Genomic DNA, 19,012 nt, shown 5'->3' with positions numbered 1-19,012 from the left:
GAAATCGACCCCTGGTCATCAAACTCATACTGAAGACTAGGGGCCAATTTCATAGAGCTGCTTAAGCACGAAAATAGCTCGCTTCTGTTACACATGTTACTGGCCAAAATTTCCTGCCATACATTGCTTATGACTAGTACATGTATTAGGCTGTTAATCTGATTTTACTAAGCAATGAAATTTTTGCTTAAGCAGCTCTCTGAAATTGGGCCTAGGTCATCGACAAAAGTATTTGATCATGTTTTCAATTTTTTTTGTATTCTAAAATATTTAACTACTGCTGTTTCTTTATCTTGATAGCGGATCCGAACGATCCCTGCTTACTGGATAATCCATGTCAGAATGGAGGGTTATGTGAATCAGCGTTCGGTTCAGTCCTTTGTGCCTGTTGGGGTAACTTCTTTGGTGAGCACTGCGAAAACGAAAGTGAGTACATTGTTTCACATTTCCTGTCTTATAATTATAATAATAATAAGTTCCTTTATACGATGTGACCTATGTTTATATTCAAACCACCCTCTACTGACAAAACGCTGGATACGTCATGTTTCGCCTTGCAAAATGACGCGTAATCATGGTATAATACTCTTGAAATCCTACCCTAGTCTGTACCAAAGCTTGAATGTGTATTACTGTTTTTCAAAACAAGCCATGTTTTCATGTGTTTTTTGCTCAAGTTGAGATTGCGCTTATATATACATCATAATTTTGAAGCTTGACTTAAGATTTATACCAGTTTAATTGAAACCTGTATTTTTTTTCTTTTCTTTTTTCTTAATATCACTTCCAACAAGTAATTTGTACGAAACCAGTTTAACCAGATTAATTAAGACCTATATTTATTTTGTTTTGTTTTATTTAATCAGTTCCACCATATCATGTGTGCGAAAAATGGTATCTGAACCCTTGCGAAAATGGGGCAACTTGTGATCGGCTGGATGATGGTGGTTACTTATGCATTTGCAGCACAGATTGGTTTGGCATTAACTGTACACAAAGTAAGTAAACACAACATGTATGTGATGGGCTTGATAGTAATTTTTACATTGTATGTTGTGTACCATGTTTAATTAGTTTTGTATGAATGCAAAAATATTCTGATTGCGCGGTTGTTGTTTTTGCTTTTTAAATTTGGCTTCATTTTCACGTTGGTGAATATCAATTAGTTCCCGTAATTTACAAAAGTGTTTTAAGATTATAAACTGGGAAGAAAGTTGCTCAGGCCAAACAAAATAAATGCTGTGTTTACGGTAACCCGACCGACCTAAATTTTTTGCGGCCAAATTGCAGACCTCAAAACATTTTTTCTAAATATTTTTTGAGTTGGTAAAATTTAAAAAGAGAATTTTAACATATTGCCTCACTTAGTTTAAAACTATTTATCACGACTTACCAGTGTAAAAAAGTCCCGATGTCTGTGTAAAATTCATGCAAAGAAATAGCACCCAATTTCACGCATGTATGCACAACAGCAGATTTCAAGCCCACTAGTTGTTGTTCTTTGCGTGTGACAAACAAATACAAGAAACAATGAGCGCTAGAGGGCGTTTCAGAACAATGCGATAGCCTGAGATTAAATGCCCTCTATTGGTAAAATTTTGCGAACCAGCAACACACGCTTGAGACAATGACTTGACGTGTCTGCACATGCTCCCCCACAATGCATGCATAATAGTACAAGTACATGTAACGTACATCATGTCAGCATAGTCGCTGCGCACCGCATGGATTCTGTCAACATCGTGTCAACATGGAGCAGTTACGTGTACGGTAGCGTCTCTACGAACAACTACACAACGTGCATGATCAATAGTAGCCGTATGAACAATAATATTATTTTATTGTGTTTGTATGATTTGTTCTTTATTTTGTTTATTTTGTTGAGTTAGATGATTGCTTTCTTTTTCTGTGGGTTAGTTGTTAGTGCATATCACCGGGTTGGGTATATAATGAGGCAATCGATTGAAGTGGAAAAATTGGTTGAACTATTTTTTACTGGCATCTCGGACTTGTGTTTTTTTTTTCAAATTGCCGCAGTGCCCTTCGCGACTTGAACAAATTTAGGCTCAATCGGTCATTCCATTCCGAAAGTGTCCAATGGCTTTGAGAAATAAAAAAATTAGCAAAATAAAATTATTTTCCCACCTACCTACCAGGTTTTCAGGCCGTTACCGTAAACACAACATTTATTTTGTTTGGCCTTACATGTATGCCCAATGGTCATTTGTATTTATTGTACTAATGCTAATTTAGCATTCCACTTATCAATTAATTATTACAATCTATTTTTGTGTTGCATTGTTACAGCCCTTTCCCCCTGTGGATCAGCACCATGTTTAAACGGTGGTCAATGCTTCTGGATTCACCATGATGTCTACGAGTGTCAATGCCCATATGGTTATTTTGGAGATCAGTGCGAAAATACAAGTATGATAAGCATACTTTTGAGCTTATTGCTTTGGTAAAGTTATGTCTTAAATAACAAATTGAAATTTGCATTTGAGGTTATTTTGCATGTCTACAAGATTCTGCAGCAAACAGGATTAAAACAGACATTAGTGAACTTTTTTTTTTTACAAACAAACTAATACGTATTTGAAATTTTCTTAGGGAAAATCTAAGATCATTCTCCCGACCAATGGATCTTCTATATCCACGGTCACCCCCTAGGCCCCAACTATTAGACTGCTTTGGGTCATCTATACCCTCAGTCACCTAGGCCCCACACCCTCACTGTCCCCTGTGCTTGTTCCTACTGACACGGTTCAGTGAGCACACACTTCCCACACAACCCCCAAGGCTCCACAACAGGTTTCCCCACGCATCACAGAGTTCACTTCCCGCCTACATTTCCCGCCTTCGTGCATCACCGCTGATCCACCGCCTAGTACTTAAGCAGCATGCAGCATCAGAGTCCAGCATTCTCCAGAAGACGGTCAGAGCATACTGATCGAAACGTCGAGTTAACCCAACGGTTCTTTTCAGAACCACCCCAACTCATTTAGAGATTGTTATTACATGGTGTTACCGCAAACTCTTCTATATAAGATCATTGTGTTTAATAAATAAATAAAATTTGCATCCACTCACTCAGCAACTCCAAAGTGTTGTATCATTGCATTTTTATGAGTACTGAATATAAAAGGTGAGGAAAAACTGGCTACGAAGTCCCCTCGGATTTTACCACAGCGCATTTAAAATCAAACATTTTCCTGAACCCCATGCCTTTTAAGGACTTTGCACTTTGCGCTGGCATTAACTCCTAAATTTACGTCTCATCCAGGCTGCAACCATTATTGTTGAGCTTCCTAAGGGCCTGGGAGGTGCTTAAAAGGTCAAACGCACCCTTCCCTTTTTACAGCTGTGTGTGTAACCCACTGTTTTTTCTTTATCACTTTTGTTGACAGTCAACCCTTGTGACAGTGAACCTTGTCAGAATGGGGGGATCTGCTTACCATCCTTTAATTCTTCATTTGTTTGTATTTGTGCAACTGACTGGAGTGGCTTCACTTGTGAAAGTGGTAAGCATCACAACATACGTAATATAGTTTGTTTCTGTCAATTTTGGTAAAAGTACAGCCATTTTGATTTTCATGCTTGGAATTAAAGCGATTTTGCCAAGCCAGTTGTTCAGAGTTTATGCATTCAATTTCGTTTTGTGTCATTCGAATTCCTTAAGGAATGTGTTAAATTTAGCATAACATTCAATTTGGCAACCTGTTTTGACTGGAAAAGCTACTGCCAATTTGAACGTTGTTTTGTTGAATGTTAAGTTGGATGTTTAATTTGTTAAATAGAACTTATATTACTTTTGCCTAGGCTCAACACGAAATGAAATGAATGGTTTGGTGGTTAAATTTGCTTTCCAAAATGGACCGAGAAAATATATATTTGTCATATACTAATGATAGTTATAGGGTGCGGTGGCCGAGTGAATAAGAACACCAAACTCAAGCTCTGGTTTTTCAGTTAAGAAGAGTGTTGGTTCGACTCCCGGTTGTGATAATTGTGTCCCTGAGCAAGACAATTCACTGCTTCTCTCCCAGGGGTAATTAGATACACAGTCTACACGAATGTAGGCTTGGGTATCATGTAGCCGAAAAGCCTGGCCGGCAGACATGGTACAGCAGAGTTACCCCCCAAATTTGACGTAGCAAGTGTCATGATCGGGATTCGCACCCACACTCTGCTGATCAAACACCAGAGCTTGAATCCGGTGGTCTTAACCGCTCGGCCACGACACGCCACAATTGATTTGAAAAGTGATCCTTACATTTTAACTTATAAGCGTTATAATAAACTTATTTTATTAACCCATTGTAGCAAGTGGTGATACATGTGCTTCAGCGGGTGTTACTTGTCACAACGGAGGTACATGTGTGTCCTATTATGGTTTGTCCTGTGTATGTGCTGATGGCTGGTCAGGACCTCAGTGTGAAACATGTAAGTAGTTTTATAATTTAATAATTTATAATTTTACAATTTTATAAAAAACACAAATCGTGGTCAATTAAGGGCCCAAATTCCTTGTGACTATTTTGTGACCTTTTTTTATGAAAACATAGCCCTATAAAACTTCTGTTAAAAAGTACTTCCACAATGGACGTTATTGTAAATTAATAGATTAATTTTTACAAACTCAAAATTATGTAGATCTTCCTTACTTATAATTTGAGTAGTTACATGTCATTAGCTTAGAAGTGAACGATATCCGTTGGTATAAAACACGGAACGAGATTGGATGAACCTAATGTTTCGTGGTTTGCGAAAACTGTGTTCGTGGGACAACTAATTCTTGGTAGTACTGTAAACTACTAAAATGATCAGTAGGTAACATCTACATACATTTAATTTATGGTCATCTACAATTCAGATGAACTTATATAATGATTGGACATTATGACAGTTTTTCTTGTCAAAGATAACTGAAACCTTAGTAAATATTTTATCCCTGTTTCCAAGTGGCTACTTGACTATCGAGGTGTCAAGCAGTAAGTCTCTCTCCAAGTTAACGCTTGATGATTTTTTTAAAAGTGTTTTAAGGGAACCTCTATGAGGAATTGAGGAGCTTCTGTTGTAATGTTTCTTTGGGCACTTGCATGCTGTTGTCTCTTTGAAGGGTTAGGTCTGCATTAGGCACTTATAGTACTGCTTTCACTCATTGCACATGTAATAATAATAATAATAATAATAATAATAATAATAATAATAACAAATTCTTATAGCGCTTTTCACAATAACCGTATCATTGTGCTTTACATTAGTGCCCTGGTCATAGGGCTAATAACATTCCTGTAATGTTTCTCAACTCTCTAGTTAGGGAGTATACAGCACTGCCTGACTCTCTGGGTATGACATTGTAATATCTGTTAGCCAGGGCCCCAATTTCAAAGAGCTGCTAAGCATGACAATTTGCTTGGCGTAATTTTCATTTGTTGCATATTGCTTGTTACTAGTATTCAGCTGTTGTTTGCTTAGGTTAAAAATCACATGGAAATTTGGTTGATTTTCCTGTTGTTATCTAGGAAGAAATTTCATGCTAAGCTAATTTTGTGCTGAGCAGCTCTATGAAATTGGGTCCAGGTAGTTAGCTCATGACTCAACACTTTATTTTGTATTCTGTTGAGCCCTACCAAAGCTAATGAAAATTCATAATATTGAGTAAATTATCGAACAACTTGTCAACTACATGTAGCAGTTAAAGTTTTATTAGGAAAATTGTTTAAGTAGGCAAGAATATTTTTGATTCTGTCCTAAATACATGTAGGACTAATTGGGAGCATTTCTTGCTAAAATCCATTTTTTTTTGCTGTATTGCTCATGACCAAGTGTTGTTATTAGTGTACCAACAAGCTGAAAGGTCCTGCCAGGACATACCAATAATTTACATTGAAACAAGTAAAAACACCCAGGTCAAAATTCCAGTTGAACCTAGTTAACTGGGGTCAACTGGTTCAACTGGATAGTGATCAAACTCGTCCATTTTCCATATTAACCAACTGGTTTGGACTAGGTTTAACTGTGTTCAACTAGGTTGAAATTATAAACCAGTTGGTCTCTGTCCATTTTCATTATTAAACCAACTGGTTTTAACTGTGTTTAACTAGTTTATCAACTGGTTTCAACTAGTTCCAGTTAAACCCAGTTTAACTAGGTTCAACTGGAATTTTGACCTGGGCAAAGTTTCAGGGGAGATACATGTAAAGTATACACGCAAAATGTACAGTGTAGTTTAGTGTTTTATTGGCCAAGTACTCAAACAAATTTGTACTTCACCACACAAATACTCGCCTGAGTCTTCTTTTAATTATCTAATTAATACGTACATGATTCTGCTACTTATTATTGTTATGTACTGAACTTGTTGAAAAACATTGTTTTCTGCACTCATTAATTCATGGTGCGCGTTTATCATTTTCCTAAATTTGTGTTTTCAATAATTATATAACACATGAACTAGGTGTTGTCAGGTTCCCCATTGTTACCAATGGAAGTATAATTATAAACCCTTATTTTTGTTATCCAAAGTGATTGAGACAGCTTCGTGTGATTCTTGGCCCTGTTATAATGGCGGATTGTGTTTTATTACCTTTGGTAAAGCCTACTGCGATTGTTGGTTTCTTGACTACACTGGAGAGCATTGCGAAACAGGTAAGAATGATAAACAGGGACTGTAGCTTGTTGGGAGGGGCTTGCTAAGACCCAGATTTTTCTTGAAAGGGTTGAAACAAACTGACTGAGTAGAGCATACTAGATAGGCCTAATTGTGATGAAACAACTGATCATGATATAGTGGGTGTGTGGGATTCACCTTGGGGGCCGTTCATAATTATCATTAATTTCATAACAGTACAAACCGCACGCTGGGAGGGAGGGGGTTAAAAAATGCCTGTGTCTCAGGGAAATATGACCGTCACAGATTATATGACTGTTGGAAACTGTCGTGGGCTGGAGGAGGATGTATCGAAAGGGGGCGCTATCAGAAGACGTTTGTACACGGTTTGCCGTATGGGCCCATACGGCAAACCGACTCCGGGCGGACAGAATATCTTGCCACACCCGCCATACGCTTTAAAAGTCACCTGGAAATAGAATTTTTATTTTTTCAAACATAAGAGTATATATGTTACGTAAAAAAAAAATAAAAAATTAGTAATTGTTTGTCACGATTTATATGTTTAAAAGGAGGGTACATGTTTGGTTATTGTCAACGACCAGTGTTCTCACTTAGTGTATCCCAACATAACCATAAAATAACAAGCCTGTGAAAATTTGAGCTCAATTGGTCATCGGAAAATGATGAAACAAAAAACACCCTTGTTGGACAAATTCGTGTGCTTTCAGATAGGAATAAAAGACTTCTAGCTAGAAGTCTTTTAATATTTTAGTGAGAAATTACCGCTTTCTCAAAAACTATGTTACTTTAAAGGAAGTCGTTTCCCACAATGTTTTATACTATCAACAGCTCTCCGATGCTCGTTACCAAGTCAGTTTTTAAGTCAATATTTGTCTTGAGTAATTACCAAACGTGTACCTTCCCTTTAAAAGATAGATATAGTTGACTGGGGGATTGACTCCGCCTACCCCTTTTGTGACATCAATCAACGCAGACTTTGCATTGATGCATAGAGTAAACACGCGTGCAAAGTACATGCAAGTCCAAGTCGTGAGTTTGTACGTTTTGAAAAAAGTTGTTTTCTTGCATTTTTTCGGCAGTGCCGACCAAGTGTATTGCTGCTGGATGCAGCAAAACAACTAAGATGGGGTCAGTTTACATGGCTGGTCAGACTCACAAGAGCAATAGTGCCTTGTGGTCCGGTCCGACGTCTTTTTCAACGCTGTGTAGCATTTTCTCCTTAAATATCGCGCCTCGATTGATATGAACAGCGCCCTCTCGGGTCGGGGCCTACTCTTATATTTGTAATAAGTTAAGAACCTTAGTTAACTGTTAATTTACATTCCACTCATCAAAACACTACTACTGACAACAGCTTTATTTTGACAAAATACCACTTCCAGATGACTTTAAAGTAATGTTTGGGAACCAAGTTGAATAGTCCATTTGGAAACTTTGGCGTTTACTTGTATTACATGTATTATGTGGTCTAAGTTTATTCACTTTTCACTCTAGAAATATCGTACCCATGTGACGACTTACAGTGTTTGAATGGAGGCTATTGTGATGACTCCTATGGGTTTCCATTTTGCGATTGTCCTTTCAATTGGACTGGACAGAGATGTGAAACAGGTAATGGAATTTCAACAATAACATATCAGAATAGTTAATCTGTTGCGGAATGTATATAGGGATCCTTAAGACTTACATAAGATGCGGAGTAATTGACCGATTTTGAACAATCGATCTTAATTTCATTCATTGTGGTTGTCTTAACCACATTGTATAGGTCTTGGGGACTAGTGAGATTTACCACTCGAATAGTCGTGCCTCAACAGACATGCACTTGCGACTTCGACACTAGTCGGGACTAATTTTCAATTCCCAACATGCTTTGCATCATGTTTGCCCCAGGCGTAGTTTAGTAAAGTTCACATTGACAAAAAAAGAAGGATTGTGTGACTGATGTCTTATAATTGTGTATTGTCTGTAAATGATTACCTTGTCGTGTATAGTCTTGAACGACACCACAATTTGGTTCATTCAACAGGTAGTCACGATTGACCAAGTGTTTGAAAAATGGTAGTCGAAGGTCTTGACTAAGCAATCAATAGTTGCAACTACCACTACACTAGTCGCCCAGCCCTATCTGTACATGTACAATCAACTAGCTCCGCAATTGCAGTTTTGTTTTAAAACTATACCCCCCCCCCCTTCCATTGCAAAATACATTTTTTGTGTCTATTTCTTTCTGTTCTTATGACACTTATTAAAAACAAATTGAATATAATTGTTTTCTTGAAAAACTTTGGTTTAATACCTCATCTTGATCTGTTAAGTTAACCAAAAGAGCATAACAATGAATTGTAATTGTTTTTGTTTTCTTTTTACAGAACTTACTGATCCATGTGATAGTTTAGATTGCCTAAATGGATATTGTTACTCCTATATTACTGGTCATGCATATTGTGACTGTCGTTATGGATGGACTGGAACTCACTGTGAAACAGGTATGTTTGAAAAATGTTTGCTCTAAACCATTTTGATGTATTGTCCTGCTTTTAACGAATATCCTGTTTGGATTGTGTGTTTTATTGTGTTTATCTCTGCTTGTTTGCCTTTTATAGTCGTTCAGTTATTGTTATTATTTTCTGTGCTTTTTTATATGCCCTCTCTTGCCTTAAAGTATTTTTGGGGATTTAGGAGACATACGCCTTTTGGCGATAGTTATTTTTTTTACTTTTATGCTCTCCTGGGCACCCCACTGTTATTTTACTTTGTTTTCTTAAATATGTTTAATGTATGTACATTTGCTTGTAAATGTGATTGCCCGAAAAAATGAATATTATTATTATTATTATTATGTGAAAAGTTCTAGTTGTAATACAGACAGGAAAAAACACCCAAATAATTAATGTTATCATGTAAACAGTGTTATTCTTCATACTCTGCATATTGCTCCCTTTTGGTTTGCTCTTGGGTTAGCTCTCAATGAGTCATGTGAAGACTGGTTCCAGGTTTTTTTTCCTATGGTTTTACACTATGGCTTGTTGTGTGTGTGAAGTTATCTATGGAAGTGTAGGATAGTCAGGTCATCCAATGAGAACCTTTGCTGAATAGACCGATCCATTAAGCTCTGCCCCATGCGCGTATTGACCAATCACAACCCATTGCACAACCAAAAGTCTGACACTATAAAGTCCAATATGCTTGCGCGTATGCTTTGCGCGCGCGGCAGAGTTTCGCCGAATGGCATTTGAGAGGCTCACGTGTTCTTGCTCACACGTGCACCATGGGCGGAGCCTATGGATCGGTGTATTGCAACAATTGGTGTAAAATTTTGTGTTCGTTTTCATTGACAAATAGGTATTTTTGTGTTGTTATTAAACTATTTTTTAAGTTCATTGAAATTGAATGATGACCAAAAATTTGAAAACTTTGTTAATTTTAAAAAGTAGGGTATGGGAATTAACTAGTTCCTTTTCCCCAAAAAGAGTTATACTTTCCTATAGCATGGCAGCGTTTATTGTAAATACAATAAAAAAGTGATGTCAGTGCAGTACCGCTGTTTGATTCCCAATTAATTATAAACTGTGAGTTATTTGAGGATAAAGTCATTTTTATTTGATTGATTGCAGAAGTAAGCGATCCTTGTGATGAACTCGAGTGTCAGCATGGGGGTTATTGTTTTGGTGATTATGGTATCTATGTTGGGGCATTCTGTACTTGTTTGCCTGGCTTCACTGGTGTCGAATGCGAAACAGCTTATGGTAATTAAGTAGAATATGCGTTTTCGAAATACTATGCATGAAGCCGATTTGTCAAACTATAAAGCAGATTTATGGCAGTGTATAGGTATACATGTACATGGTTATAGGATTTGAGGCATTGCATGGTGAGGTATCAACCATTTGCGTCAACACCATGTGTATATCTAGTTGCTAGGTAGAGTTTGTTCTCAGTGAACTGTCTTTCTTTATTCTACTTCTGCAGAGTAGATTTATTGGATGTTAAGCCCTTTTCACACGACAAAGTCAAACTAGGGTCCTTGGTCTCCGGTGTCAGTTGTCTTGACCAAGGACGTTGGTCAAACTCAAACAGGACCTTTCACACAGCGCAGAAACCAACGTCCCATGTCTCAAAACATTCGTCTTTTGTGGTGCTAAAGGTCAACATTGAAAACTTGCTCTCTTGAAGGAGTCGTGCACACGCTCAAAGGTTTAACGTTATCATATAATGGGGTCGAACATCTTGATTTTCTTGCACCATGTGTTTCTTCTTGCGCGCATGCGTGGTAGCTCCAGCACCAGGGTCCTTCATTACGCAAGCAATTTCCATTCACACAGCACACACGAACGATCGTGGTATAATTTTCACAACGTTGTGTTTTTAAGACGGAGGTCTGGACCTTGGTCTTAAAAAGACCAGGGACCCGTGCCTATTTAAGCAGAGGTACCTTTCACACGATGTGGATTAAACAACGTTGTGTTCTTAAGACCAAGGACCCCCTGCTTATTTTCCTCGTGTGAAAAGGCCTTTAGGGAGACTTCTTAGTTCTGAAAAGAATTGTATACATGTACATGTAAGTACTTTTAGAAAAGGTTTTAAGAAGGTCAGTAAATTGGTTTGGGAGCACAATTATCAATGTGTGAAGGCCTTAGCAAAAGTGATGATGATCACTGAGCATAAGTCTTGCTCAACAAAAGCACTGCTAATTACATCACGTATGTTCGGACTGCTACAATTGGTGCACAAAGAAATTTACACAATCTAATGGTTGGCTTTATTTGATGAAGCCTAAAAGAGGCAATTTCTTTTTTGTGAAGCTCAGTGTTGAAAAGTGTTCATCACACATACTTATCAGTATAAACAAAACAAAATGATTTACTGGGTGAAGTATAATCTACCTCTCCCAGAGAGTCAATCCAGTTAAATACAATGTCTCTTTGATCACGTTCAACCCCATCATAACTAAGGGCAAAAGTTCAGTATTGCATAGATTAGTTAACATCGGGATAGCGGTAACCCTACAGAAAAAGGGGACAGAAGTCTCTCTCAGATTTATGAGTTTCTATCTATCTATCTAGCATATATGTCTCTCCACTTCAGAAGGAAGGCCGATCTTCATCACCACTCCACCTTGATCTTTCTTGTGCTTGTCGCGGTTCCCTGATGTCTATGAGCATTAATGACTAAAATTGTTGTTGAATCATGTGTTCATTCCTAACAGAGGACACATGTGCTTCAAACCCCTGCAGGAATGGCGGTTCTTGCTATGACTATGGGTTTGGGTATCCTCTCTGCATTTGCAATTCAGACTGGTATGGGCTGTTTTGTGAAGATCGTGAGTATAATGCAATTTTTCTGCATTTCCCCGTTTTCCATCAATCAGGATATCACAATGGACACCTCTAGAAAGTGTTTTACTTCTTGCATTTAAAGGCACTGGAAGCTGTTTGTAATTCCTCAACAAACTTTTTAGCATAAGAACTTACTTGGTAACAAGCATTGGAGAGCTGTTGATAGTATAACACATTGTGAAAATGAATTCCTCTGAAGTAACGTATACTGGTTTTTGAGAAAGTTAATTTCTCAACCCAAACATTAAAAGCTTTTTTAGGCTTCTGAAAGCACATACATTCATGCAACAAGGGCTTCTTTTCTTTTATAATTTCCTTGCACCTTCGATGACCAATTGAGTCAAAATTTTCTCAGGTTTGTCATGTTGTGCATATGTTGGGATTACACCTAGGAGTACTGGTCTTTGACATTTACCAAAGGTGTCCAGTGCCTTTAAAAGAGATCATTTTAACCAAACCATGTTTTTTAATGGAAAATGAGTCGGTTGTTTTAAAGAAAACATGTGAAGAACTGAAGTGCTTTCTATTTGAAAAACATCGCGTTTACATGTTATGTCAATGATTTTCAGAAATTGTTTGTTATCCTGCTTAATTGTTTTTCCCTACTGGTTGATTTTCTTGTCTACAATAATTATTGTCTTGTTATTTTTTTTATTTTATTGTTTTGCAACTTATAACTTTACTATCTACAGTCCAGTTCACTTATCAATTCTTTTCAATTTACCTTTATAAGTGCTTTGATCAATAGTTTAGACATTTATTCAAGTATTGGTATCAACAAACCAAAGTATAAAATAATAATAACAATAATAATAAGACAATTGTATAGCGCCTAATGCAAAAGCCTCTAAGCGCATAAAATGTAATTTAAGCAACGTATAGACTACAGCATCAATTGAAACATAATTGTAAATGGTTAGAGATACTCTGTTAATACCAATACACAGGGAAAATTTGAAGCAATAGTACTTTTTTTAAAATTCACCCTGGGACAAACAAGACTATGACTGGACGAGGACAGACAGACAGATGAGACCAGCCAGATAAGTAAATAGGTACTTAAGTGAAACAATCAAAGTGTTTTCACTGATTCAGAATTTTGAAGAAACACAATTATTTTTTAAATGCAATCAAGGTGAGAAATTTAGTAATTATGTTTGACTTTTTTGTTTGTATCTATTTTATAGAAAATGAATGTAGTTCATCCCCATGTCTTAATGGCGGGCATTGTAGCCCAGCTTATAGCGGGGCGGCTGAATGTATTTGTCAACCAGCTTTTATTGGACTCAGATGCGAAACAAGTAAGTATAAGTGCAAACACACCATTGTTAGGTGTCTTAAAGGCAGTGGACACTATTGGTAATTACTCAAAATAATTATTGTCATAAAACCTTTCTTGGTGACGAGTAATGGGGAGAGGTTGATGATATAAAACATTGTGAGAAACGGCTCCCTCTGAAATGACATAGTTTTCGAGAAAGAAGTAATTTTCCACGAAATCGACCATCGAAACGCACACAACTTCGTGTGACAAGGGTTATTTTTTCTTTCATTATTATCTCGCAACTTTGATGATCGATTGAGCTCAAATTTTCACAGGTTTGTTATTTTATGCATATGTTGAGATACACCAACTGTGAAGGCTAGTCTTTGACAATTACCAAGAGTATCCACTGCCTTTAAAGCATCTTTATCAATCCTCAAGTTTTGAACCTAGAGGGGTGTGGAATCAGAGAATGTTTGTTGGTTGTTACCATTACAGCAAAGTGGTTAGTTCAAGAACCTGTTGATCTGCAGTTGAGTTTTACGATTATTCATTTTAAAAAGTTCATTAAAGTTCAAAGAAAATTTAGATGGACTTTCATGAAATTTCATGAAGTTCATAAAAGTCCAATAAATGTTCATTCATTGAATGGACGAACAGCTAATGAAGTTGGTTCATTCATGAATTGCTGTGGTGAACATGTTATGGTGTTACCGCAAACCAATATTGATACCTGACCATGCAATGCCTCAAATCCTATGAACTGTTGATGCATATGTTCATGGACTGATCATGAACATTCTTGAAAGTTCATAAAGTCATGAATTTCATCTCGCCGGAGAAGTGTTTGCAAAGTTGTTACATAAAAGGAATTGTTTTGTTACTGTTTTTAAAGTTCCCGAGAATAGCCTGTAATCTCCCATTATTTTGGGTCGTGTATCGAAGTCACGAATGATTGTGCAGTAGGCCTGCTCATGGATTTGAGCAATGCCTGACATTCCTGATGGGTTAGATAAAATGTGTTGTGTTTATTTTCTTCATAACTCGCAAAATGGTAGACATGGGCACAACAACAAGCTAAGCACAGATAAGTATTGCTTAACAGACACAGATTACCAGCCAAATATACATTTAGTTTACATTGTTGTGTGATTGGTGCCCCACTCAAGTTTTGCTTAACAATTATGTTTTCAAGCAGAACTTTCTGCTTAACAGCTTTATGAAATTGAGATATGGTGTGCAGACAATACCGCTTGTGACATCACAAGAGTCTTTAACTGGTTAGTTATTTAGTTGTTTTATTTATTCATACATAGCCATTGAATGCTCTGGTGTTACATGTTTGAATGGTGGAACATGCTCATCTGATGGAAGTGGTGGGGCAAGATGTATCTGCCCAAGTGACTTCATTGGTATAAACTGTGAGACACGTGAGTATACCGGTCAACAACTTCTCAAAGAGAATCTTCGGAGGACAGAAATCTCCTGCCAAACTGGCTGTAGGCTACACGTCATTTGGATGGTCATCCTTATCCTGAAACAAGACCAGTACCTGTTGATAAAGACAAGGCACCAGTCTAGGGCTATCAGGCCACGGTCCATAAAGCATTTCAGAAGAAAAATGCTGCTTAGCAAACTATTTCGCCACCCACAAAGCTATGCACATTTTATGACATTTATGGCTTAACTTGCCTTTTTTTTTTATGTGTCTAATTTTCTAGTGGTGACCAATGACATTTTACTTTACAGAGAATTGAGCTGACATTATCTTGTATTTACAACTAAATGAACTTACAAACAATCTTTATGTGTTTTTTTGTTCACTGTTGGAAAAATACTTTTTTTTACAAATTAGGGCATAATTTTGTCATCAATTCTACATGTTTTGGATACTAATTTTTGTTTTTTCAACATGGTTTGATAGTACAGTATTTTGTTTATATGTTTTAAAAACTGCGTTTTACCCTTCCTTAAAGGTACTACTGGACACTATTGGTAATTGCTCAAAATAATTTTGTGCATAAAAAAATACATGTTAGCGATCAATGGAGAGATGTTGATAAAAACATTGTGAGAAACAGCTCCCTCTAAAGAAGTTATGTCTCACTAAAGTATTTGAATTTAATTTGAGACCTCAGAATTTGATTTTGAGGTCTCAAAATCGAGCATCTGAAAGCACACAACTTTGTGTGACGAGAGTGTTTTTTCTTCCTTTATTATGTCACAACTTTGACGACCAGTTTCACAGGTTTTTTATTTTATGCATATAAATGTTGAGATACACCAAGTGAGACTAACCTATGACAATTACTGAAGGTGTCCAGGGGTGGATTTCACAAAGAGTTGGGACTAGTCTTATCTCGAGTTAGGACCAGTTACTCGTCCTAACTTAGGACTATCAATGCAGTTTGTATATCTCCTAGGAGTAGTCCTAAGTTAGGACTAGTCCTAACTCTTTGTGAAATCGACCCCAGTGCCTTTAATAGGTAGTTTGTAGGTTTCCCACAGACTTTTCTTTCCCTAACATTAGCTCAAATGGAAGTTAATTTAGATTTCCAACTCTTGTTTTCATTTCAGCGAATCTCTGTCGGTCAAATCCATGTCTTAACGGAGGTGTATGTCAATCCGACCAGGCTTCATTCAGATGCGCTTGCTTGGCCAATTATTTTGGCCCAACATGTGAAACACGTATGTGGTATTTTAATTGTTAATTATACCCATTAGGTTGCTGGCATCTCCACAACAGGTTTGCAATCTACTACTTGTTATAATACATGTATAAGTTTGAAGTACTGCACAAAATAGTGCCATATTAATTGTCAACAAACAAATTGTAAGACTGTCATATTAACAACAACATGTGCAATTTTGGTGTTACTTTTGATATAATATTATAAACAAATGGTGGTCAGAGGGTCATGGAGTGTCTACAGTATAAAGCAGTTCTTTGAGATTGCAATACTACATGTACTTGTCCAAAAACCACATCATCCTAGAAACATTGCATACGAAATTGAGAAAAATTCAATACAATAACTTTTTTATATGTACAATTTTTGATTTGCAGTGACTGGCTGTATGTCAAACCCGTGTCTCAATAGGGGGCGATGTTCCCCAAATAGTATTACTGGAGCTGCTGAATGTACGTGCCTATCAAATTTTGTCGGCGTCAGATGTGAAACTCGTAAGTATAATACAAAAATAACCCACCAATAGTCTGTATGGGAACACACTATTGCATGGTGTGAGAGAAGTTCATCTCGGGTCTCTGCTCCTGTTAAGCTGCTTCTATGTTATTCTCCTCTGGCAGGGAAACACAATTCTTGTGATTTTCTATTAAATAATAACAATAACAAATTCTCATATAACGCTTTTCACAATATTCTTCTCAATGTGCTTTACATTTTGTCCCCAGGGCCCAATTTCATAGAGCTGCTAAGCACAAAAATTTGCTTAGCATGAAATTTCTTCCTTGATAAAAACAGGATTACCAATCAAATTTCCATGTGATTTTGAGGATAAGCAAACAACAGCCGAATACAAGTAAACAGGCAATATGCAACAAATAGAAATTTGTTGGTAATCCTGTTTTTATCATGGAAGAAATTGCATGCTAAGCAATTTTTTTTTGCTTAGCAGCGCTATGAATTTGGGCCCACCGGTCATTGGGCCAATAACACAATATCGATCTCTACCCTCGCAGGTACCCATTTTTACCCCTGGGTGAATAGAAGCAATCATACATGTAGTTAAGTATCTTGCTCAAGGACACAAGTGTCACGACCGGGATTTGAACCCACAATCCTGTGACTTTAACCAACAGAACTTGAACTTGATGCTTTTAACCACTCGGCCATGACACCCCTTTCTCATCATAATATGCTACCAGTCAATGCAAGAGAAATAAGTCCAATTTAATATCTTGCTTTATGTCAATGTATTCATGCACGGTCAAACTCATAACAGGGCTCAAATTAATTTGTACTCGGCCAGAATTTATTTTTCTAGACAAGAATCATAATAACTTGAATTCAAGCATTAAAGATAAGATCTATCTCATTTTGTAAAAAGTCTTTGATATTTTCAACAGGATGGAAAGATGTTCATCAGACTCATTGTCAACCCTTTTCTCATAAAGATATTACTATTATTGTTATTATTATTTATTCGACCAATACAAGGTACAACAAACAAGTTACAATAGCACAAGACAGAACATTAACGGGAAAAAAACAATTATGAAAAAGCAAGAAATAAGGAAAATAAATACAGAATAAAATAAAAGAATAAATAAGGTTAAATTACATTAACTTAAATAAATTATTTGAAAAAGAAAACAAAAGCAAAACAAAAAAACAATAAGAGGGCGGCTGAGGGCGGAGCATGCAGGAGGAAAACAGAACCAAATGGGAACGACAACCATAAGGGATAAAAAACAAGGACTAATCATGCGGGTCAGGGGTAACAAAAGTAAACCAAATTACTGTTGCTCGGAAGCATGCTACCCCACGCACAAGTGGGGCAAAGACATCATTTCTGTATCAAACCATTCATTTGTGCATTTTTTCTGATCTAATGTGGAAAGGGGTGGGGGTAAGGATTCTAAAGGTACAGTGTAGGGTGCTTTTCCACCCTGGACTTGCCACTAAGGCCAGTCGAAGGGGGGTATACAGGTTTTTATTCATGTTTTTTTGGCAGAAAGTGTGCTGCCTGTTGCTGGTGTGACATCTGTGCAAGGCGAACATACTGGGTACTGGTTTTTAAACTGAGTTATTTTATTTTTTGTTTCCATTATGTAGACATTGATTGCTCTGGTGTAACATGTTTGAACGGCGGAACATGCCAAGCCTTTGGAAGTGGCAGGACAACATGTACCTGCCCCAAGGAATTCACTGGTAGAAACTGTGAAACAGGTGAGGTTAATATAAGGGATGGATGGAGGCAATGTTGCACCAACATTGGTTGTATTCTGTCTATATAGCAAAGAAGAAGTAGCCAATAACTGATAATAGTCCAATATTGCGACTGACTCTTACAGGTCAAAAAACTCGGACTTGGACAAAAGGCACGGCCCCAATTTCACCTGTGAGAACAACGAACACCTGCTTAGTAGAAGTACATGTATAGGTTATTATCCAGAGTGCCATCACATTTTATTACAACACGCACCAATTTCCGGTCAGCAGGAAAGTTTTTGAAGAACTGTTTTCTGCTTGCAACCAGCTCTATGAAATTGGGTAAAGTTCATCTTAAATGTAATTCAGAAAAAAATTGCTTCTAAGGAAGTTGCTTAAAGACCTGCTTGAACGAAAATGTCAAGTCGTAAATTTTGCTGATTTTCACTGAAAATGTTTTCAATGAATAAGGAAATCTAGTCATATGATTAAAAAGATTTCAATTGTGTAAAAAAACAATCTTTTTGAATGCCCTTATCCAGCGCTTTTCTGAGAGATTTTCGAAAAGCCCTGTTACGTAATCACTCTCAAAACGTCATCTCTGGGAGCTCCAATTTGTAAAGCCGCTTTGTTGCAGCGTGGAGGCATAACAAAGCAAGCCCCCAGAAATGACGTCACCGGCATTGTCCTTTGACGTGCACCGTCAACGGCAGAAGTGTTTTTTAGTTTTTCAAAACCTTTGGGTTGGGGCCTGATTTTTTAATCGATAATTACGAAAAGTTCAGAAGTGTACACATATCAAAATTACATTAAAATGGTGAACAAGTGCATTATAAACAAGTTCAAATACCATTTCCGTTGAAAACATTCCGCTCAG

General features: G+C 37.1%; 1 protein-coding gene across 3 annotated transcripts in view; it reads left to right on the top strand.

The window, feature by feature from the left end:
- Positions 1-19,012, top strand: part of LOC139938971 (uncharacterized) — a 49,339-nt gene that overhangs the window by 22,896 nt on the left and 7,431 nt on the right. For 2 of the 3 annotated variants that reach the window (XM_071934656.1, XM_071934657.1), the window contains 15 exons: positions 301-426; positions 867-998; positions 2,308-2,427; positions 3,408-3,521; positions 4,324-4,443; positions 6,529-6,651; positions 8,132-8,248; positions 9,010-9,126; positions 10,255-10,386; positions 11,847-11,960; positions 13,164-13,277; positions 14,557-14,670; positions 15,818-15,928; positions 16,308-16,424; positions 18,040-18,153. In XM_071934656.1, coding sequence (XP_071790757.1) covers positions 301-426; positions 867-998; positions 2,308-2,427; positions 3,408-3,521; positions 4,324-4,443; positions 6,529-6,651; positions 8,132-8,248; positions 9,010-9,126; positions 10,255-10,386; positions 11,847-11,960; positions 13,164-13,277; positions 14,557-14,670; positions 15,818-15,928; positions 16,308-16,424; positions 18,040-18,153 — 1,785 coding nt within the window. Of the gene's footprint in view, positions 1-300; positions 427-866; positions 999-2,307; positions 2,428-3,407; positions 3,522-4,323; positions 4,444-6,528; positions 6,652-8,131; positions 8,249-9,009; positions 9,127-10,254; positions 10,387-11,846; positions 11,961-13,163; positions 13,278-14,556; positions 14,671-15,817; positions 15,929-16,307; positions 16,425-18,039; positions 18,154-18,278; positions 18,478-19,012 lie in introns of all 3 variants that reach the window. The other variant, XR_011786247.1, reaches the window with a different exon arrangement.

This window comes from Asterias amurensis, chromosome 6 (assembly GCF_032118995.1).
Source record: "Asterias amurensis chromosome 6, ASM3211899v1".
Taxonomy (NCBI): Eukaryota; Metazoa; Echinodermata; class Asteroidea; order Forcipulatida; family Asteriidae; genus Asterias; species Asterias amurensis.
This window is presented reverse-complemented; position numbering and strand designations above follow the sequence as displayed.